Source organism: Alosa sapidissima, chromosome 1, assembly GCF_018492685.1.
Source record: "Alosa sapidissima isolate fAloSap1 chromosome 1, fAloSap1.pri, whole genome shotgun sequence".
Lineage (NCBI taxonomy): Eukaryota > Metazoa > Chordata > Actinopteri > Clupeiformes > Clupeidae > Alosa > Alosa sapidissima.
This window is the reverse complement of record NC_055957.1, coordinates 7,237,215-7,244,714: the sequence shown is the minus strand read 5'-3', so window position 1 is coordinate 7,244,714 and position 7,500 is coordinate 7,237,215. Positions and strand designations below refer to the sequence as shown.

Sequence of the window (7,500 nt, the reverse complement as noted above, 5' to 3'; positions counted from 1 at the left end):
ACACACACACACACACACACACACACACCTCTACTTGAACTCTTCTTAACAGGCACTGGACACAAATCCAGACACTCTTGGAGTAGCTTTAATCAGTTGTTTACCCTGCCCTCTTCTTCCAATGTGAAATTGCATGTACAGTATAAGGTGCATTTGCACTATTGGACTTTTTGTTTTCATAACAATCTTTACCTTTATTTAGATTTTTCTTTTGTTTTTATCCTTGCTCATGTGTGTAAGCCTCACCTGCTGCGTTGCCCATGTGCTGATCTCCATCGTGTGTGTGTAAGCCTGCTGCATTGCCCGTGTGGTGATCTCGATCGTGTGTGTGTAAGCCTCACCTGCTGTGTTGCCCATGTGCTGATCTCCATCGTGTGTGTGTAAGCCTGCTGCATTGCCCGTGTGGTCATCTGCTGCGTTGCCCGTTAGAGGGTGACACGGGAATCAATTTTCACTCCTGTCCCATCCCGAGCCCACACAAATACTCCCGTCATATCCCGATCACGTGACTGCCCCCCCCCCAAAAAAAAAAATCCTGTCCTGCAAAATCCCGAGAGAAAGGCTCCCGAATCCCGTCCCACTCCCGTTTCGTTCCCTGTTGTCTAAAGCATTGGTCCCCAAAGGGTTGGTCGTAGGAGATTTTATTTGGGTCGCCAGCATAGTGACAATTTATGTTGTGTAATAGGCCTAGCTTATACCTTATATAGCTTAGGAACTCCTTCTGTGCACATTTAGAACACCGCCAGAACGTGGATATCACTCGTAAAATGAAACAATATTTCTGTCGGGCGCCTACCATGGACCTCACAGTTGCAAAATGCAAGGGACATGAATCAGTTTAGATTTGCACAAACAATAACGGACATCAGCTTTTCAACATGGCCCATTAAAATCTAGAAAGTATAATTTTAAATCTTAAAAAAACCCTGCTGTCAACAATAAGCTAAAGCAGACATCCATAGACCGGACATGAGGTTTATTTGCGTCATAGGCTACAGATAGTTTCAATTGTAGATAAGCCTCTTGAAAGTTAATAGCAGTCTCCTCACATTCCGTCTTATTTCGGATTTAGAACGCACAAAAGTGCATTAGAAAGGCTATAATTTAAATGGACATGTAAACGCTATTTCCTCTTTCCAATCTTGCGAACTTCACTACAGTAAAGCTGCATTGCCATTTATTAGCTAGTTTCCCATAACAACCACCACATAGGCTAGTTGAGGTGATGAGTGTTATTAAGATCGACTTTGAACACAGTGAGCCATACAACTTGACAATTACACTGTATCATAGTGTTAATGTGTTGAGTAAAGCTACACATGGTTAGATTGATTTTGTTACCATGTGTGTTTATTCCTGCCGTTACAAAAACTAGCATCTCAGATAACGTTAGCGATTAGCTCACGTTGATATGGCAATAGAAAACACCTTCAGTTTTCGGTGTAGGCCTAGTCTCTGACGCTGATTGATTGGCTTGTGAACAGGGCAGCTGCTTTGTATGGCTCTGATAGGCTACTCTGCGGCTAGCAGTAGCCAATCAACAAATGTATTGTGAGTTGTAAGTGGTTCTCCTTTCTAGAAATGCCTTGCAATCTTTGGGTGCACTCACCGCATGTTTTAATGTAATCTCCTCCGTTCCCCTCCCGCCCACTCCCGTTGATTTCTGCCCGTCCCGTCCCTATCACGTGACAGTGAAATTGACTCCAGTACCGCAGGACTCCCGTGGGAATACCGTGACCCGCGGGAGTCCCAAAAAATTGTCACCCTCTATTGCCCGTGTGCTGATCTCGATCGTGTGTGTGTGAGCCTCACCTGCTGCGTTACTCGTGTGGTCATCTCGATCGTGTGTGTGTAAGCTTCACCTGCTGCGTTGCCCGTGTGGTGATCTCCATCGTGTGTGTGTAAGCCTCACCTGCTGCGTTGCTTGTGTGGTCATCTCGATCGTGTGTGTGTAAGCCTGCTGCGTTGCTCGTGTGGTCATCTCGATCGTGTGTGTGTGAGCCTCACCTGCTGCGTTGCCCGTGTGCTGATCTCGATCGTCTCTGCCCCGTGTCCCCCAGAGCCCCCTGTGCCCATCGCGCCCCCTCAGCTGACGGCGGTTGGCGCCACCTACCTGTGGATCCAGCTCAACGCCAACTCCATCAACGGCGACGGCCCCATCGTGAACCGCGAGGTGGAGTACCGCACCCTGAGTGGCAGCATGTACGACCTGCAGCCCGTGGACAAGGCCACGCACAAGATCGGCCACCTGGACCCCGACACCGAGTACGAGATCAGTGTGCTGCTCACCAGGCCCCTGGAGGGGGGCACAGGAGCCCCCGGACCACCACTCAGGGCCAAGACCAAGTGTGCAGGTAGGAGGGGTGTGTGTGTGGGTGTGTGTGTGTGTGTGTGTGTGTGTGTGTGTGTGTGCGCACAGGAGCCCTAGGACCACCGCTCAGGGTCAAGACCAAGTGTGCAGGTAGGTGGTGTGTGTGTGTGTGTGTGTGTGTGTGTGTGTGTGTGTGTACAAGGTCCATCTCTAACCTGCTTCTCCTCCCTAATCCACCCCTTTCTCCACAGGGCCAGTTTAGTAGACTAGGCAGCAAGAGGACCATTTGCATGAGTCTGTAATGAGCGTTTTAACCTTCCTCTGGTGAGCAGGGCTCATTAAAGCAGCACACAGCACAACAAACTTACACACACACCACACACACACACACACACACACATACACACCACACACATACACATACACACCACACTCACACAAACCACACACACACACACACACACACACACACACACACACACACACACACACACATGCAACAGAACACAACAGAACAATGGAGGCCCAGAGCAGGACAGCAGTGGACTGAATCACCAGACCCTGAGAAACAGCACGCACGCACACAAACACACACACACACACACACACACACACACACACACACACACACACACACACCTCCACTGCTCTCTGCACTCTATTGTGTTCACCATCTCTCATTCTGTTGTGGAAAGAATGCTGAGGGACAATGCCATGGTAACACACCTGTGTGTGTCTCTGATGGACAGCCAGGGTTGCAGTCTTTTCTGTGTCTTTCAGGCTTGTCATTTAGGCTATCTAATTTTTCAAATCTGCATACAAGTTTTCTTTTTGTACTTTTTCTCAAGGCCTGATTATAATTGCACACACACACACACACACACACACACACACACACACAAACAAACACACACACACACACACACACACACACACGCCTGATTATAATGGCTTCACTTGAAGTGTGTGTGCAAGAGTGGGCCATTGCGTGCACATGCATGTGTGTATTTCTATGCATGTGTGTATGTAAGGGATAATAATTCTATGTAGGTGTATGCACAGTATTGACACTGTAGTGCTTTAGGCTTTGAGTTGCATGCAGATGGACCTACAGTATATGGCCATCAATAAATGATTGTGCATCTGGCTCCACTACACATAGCTGGACATTATATCTTGAAGCGCAGTGACTTGTGTTTGCCATTGTGTTGAATAGGAACTGAAATTAACATTTCAGTGTTCCTTAATACTAAACAACCATTCAGACACTGTGTGTGTGTGTGAGAGAGAGAAAGAGAGAGAAAAAGAGGGAGAGGGAGAAAGAGAGAGAGAGAAGGAGAGTGAGAGAGAAATAGCTTGGCAATGAGTATGGGGTCTGCATAATGTCGATCCACTCAGGGAAGTGGACCTGGAACACACACACACACACACACACACACACACACACGCATACACACACACACACACACACACACACACACACACACACACACACACAAACATACACACTTTTGTTTGTACATTCACATATTTTCTCCCCTCTATCACTGTCCTGCTAATGCCCCTGGGCCCCTGGGTCAAGGCTTTAGTTGTAATGGCTGACCTTGGTACCACAGAGGTGTTGTGTGCTGTGGCACCGAAGTTAATGTTGACAAGCCAGGGCCACAGCGCACATCACTGACCTGAGGTCAGCTATTAGACAGTTGTGTGTTGACTGGTAATGCTGGAGGAGGGGCCTGTATGGGCACTGAGCCTGAACTGGAATCAGCAGGGAGAGTAATGGCTCCACTAATGGGCTCATTTCAGAACGAGAGCATGAAAGCGCTTAGAGGAGTGTGTGTGTGTGTGTGTGTGTGTGTGTGTGTGTGTGTGTGTGTGTGTGTGTGTGTGTATGTAAACATGTATAGGGTTTACTGTAAGTGAGATAGTGAGCAGTAGACAATGCAGTAGACAATGCATCACTAGAGACACATTACACACATACACATGCACACACACACACACATACACAAACATACACACACACACACTAAGCAGCCACTCCTTGCTATTATGCTGTCATTATCAGCAGGCAAGCAGCTGCCATTCTGATCAAGTGTGCTTTACTGACATACATCACATACAACAGTCATAGACACACACGCACACACACGCACGCACGCACGCACACACGCACGCACGCGCACACACACACACACACACAGACATAACTGCCTATGTCATACACTCTCCACACACTTGCAACATCACGTACAACGGTCATAGACACACACGCACACGCACACACACACACACACATACACACACACACACACACACACACACACACACACACACACACACACACACACACACAGACACACACACACACACACACACACACACACAGACATAACTACCAATGTCATACAGTACACTCTCCACACACTTGCAACATCAGTTCAGTTGCTTTAAAATAATTATATATCAAGCTGTGCAATTAATTCGATGAATCATTCACATGATTATGAAAACAACATAATTGAAAAATAATAATTACTCCATTTTGTTTATTGCAACAATGCTCTCACCAGCACACCGTTTGTTTCATGTACTGTATATGATATATCTTTCATTATATTTAAAATTCAGTTGAGCTAATTTTTTGTAAGGTTTACATAATGGATGAGGAACCGAAGGAGTGTGCGCACATCACAAGAGTGCAGGTGCAGGTGAAGTAATAATAAAGGTGCGCACACTGATTAAAGCTCCCAAACGTGGATTTATTTAGCACTTAATTACATTATCACATAATGGATGATCATGTTAAATAATTGTGATATCAATATTGAGCAACATAATCATGATTATGACTTTTACCATAATCAAGCAGCCCTAATTATTAAAAAGACGATCTTTATAAAGCTAAAGATGGCTTGGCCCTGTGTACACACGGACACAGATACAAGCACATGCTCACACACACTCACACACAGACACACACACACAGACACACACACACACACACAAATGCAGCATTAGCATTGTAACCTACGTCCTTGTTTAGCTTCGCTAAGTAGAATGTGACACTCAAAATTAGAGCGGTAAAGCTTGTCGCCATAGAAACCTGTCTGTTGTGGTTAAGACTGGGCTTAGAGCATTGCTGGGACCTGAGCGGCCTCTGGTGCACGAGTACTGTACATGGTGCACGAGGACTGTACAAGGTGCACAAGTGCTGTATATGATGCAATAGTACTATATATGGTGCACGAGTACTGTACATGGAGCATGAGTACTGTATATGTGCTTGTGCATGAGTACTGTAAATGGTGCACGAGTACTGTATATGGTGCACGAGTACTGGAAATGGTGCATGAGTACTGTATATGTGCTTGTGCACGAGTACTGTATATGGTGCACGAGTACTGTACATGGTACACAAGTACTATGGTGCACGAGTACTGCACATGGTGCAAGAGTACTGTATATATTGCACGAGTACTGTATATGGTGGACACGTGGGTTATGCGTACAGTATGTGGTCCTTTGTCCCGGATTACTCAGTTAGGCTGAGCGGCCAGATCTAGGAACACTGTTGGTTGTTCCAAAACTTTTCCATTTGAGAATGATGGAGGCTACTGTGCTCTTGGGCACTTTCAATGCTGCAGAAATGTTCTTGTGTCCTTCCCCAGATCTGTGTCTTCACACAACCCTGTCTCCCAGGTCTACGAACAATTCTCTCAAATTTGTGGCTTGGTTTTCACTCTGAGATACACCATCAACTGCGTGACCTTATATAAAGAGATGTGCGCCTTTCCTTATAACGTCCAGTGAATTCAATTAGGCACAGGAGGACTCCAAACAAGTTGTAGAAGCATCTCAAGGACCATTGATAGGAGTAGGATGCACCAGAGCTCAATTACAAGCATCATAACAAAGGGTCTGAATACAAACACACAAACACAAACACACACACACACACACACACACACACACACACACACACACACACACACACACACATACACATGGCTCAGGGTGAACACACACACACACACACACACATGGCTCAGGGTGAGCAATATAGAATAGAGTGAATAGAATAGAGTGTTGCTCTTCTGAGTGTTCACACACACACACACACACACACACACACACACACACACACACACACACACACACACACACACACACACACGGCTCAGGGTGAATACTATAGAATAGACAGTGTTGCTCTTCTGAGAGTTCACACACAAACACACACTCAAACACTCACGGCTCAGGGTGAATACTATAGAATAGACAGTGTTGCTCTTCTGAGAGTTCACACACAAACACACACTCAAACACTCACACACACACACACACACACACACAAACACACACTCACACACTCGCCTTGGGTTGAATGGAGTTGGCGGTAGGAGTGCTTTTTAACTCCTAGTGGCATTGATCCCCGAAACACACCATTGCCACTGCCCATGTGACTGGCAAAGCTGTGCGTGTGTGTGTGTGCTTCTCTATGAAAGCATATTTCTGCAGGTGTATATGGGAGGAAGAGTTTCTTTTTCTTTAACATATTGAAATATCTCCAATTTATATCTTCTTTGTGTTGGAGAGAAGGGTTAGGAGAGAAGTGGAATACCAGAACAACAAAAGTGGGGAAAAAATCTGTTTATTATTCACAATGGAGGAAAATTATACATTTTGAGCCTTCTGCATCATAACTTAACAACCTACAGTCAAAACTATTACAATTCAAAATGTGATGTTTTTGAACTTGATTAGTTGGTAGTTGAACTGTTAAATAAAGGCAATATTTCTCTCGTGATGATGGAGTAGGTGAAGCAGATGCCCACTAGTGATGATGGGGTTGGTGAAGCAGATGCCCACTAGTGATGATGGGGTTGGTGAAGGAGATGCCCACTAGTGATGATGGGGTTGATAAGATAGGGCCAATATTCATCGTCCTGCAGTACTTTCTGTGTGTGTGTGTGGAGGTGGGGTGTGTGTGTGTGTGTGTGGAGGTGGGGTGGGTGTGTGTGTGTGTGTGTGTGTGGAGGTGGTGTGTGTGTGTGTGGAGGTGTGTGTGTGTGTGTGTGTGTGTGTGGAGGTGGGAGGGTGTGTGTGTGTGTGGAGGTGGGTTTGTGTGTGTGGAGGTGGGTTTGTGTGTGTGTGTGTGTGTGTGTGTGTGGAGGTGTGTGGGGGGG

The 7,500-nt window shown here is 46.1% G+C and overlaps 1 protein-coding gene across 1 annotated transcript in view; it reads left to right on the top strand.

The window, feature by feature from the left end:
• The window catches only part of LOC121709540 (receptor-type tyrosine-protein phosphatase mu-like), a 173,209-nt gene that overhangs the window by 72,033 nt on the left and 93,676 nt on the right, over nucleotides 1-7,500 (top strand). Inside the window, exon 7 of the mRNA XM_042093002.1 lies at nucleotides 2,061-2,354. Within this exon, the coding sequence (XP_041948936.1) occupies nucleotides 2,061-2,354 (294 nt within the window). The remainder of the gene's footprint in view (nucleotides 1-2,060; nucleotides 2,355-7,500) is intronic.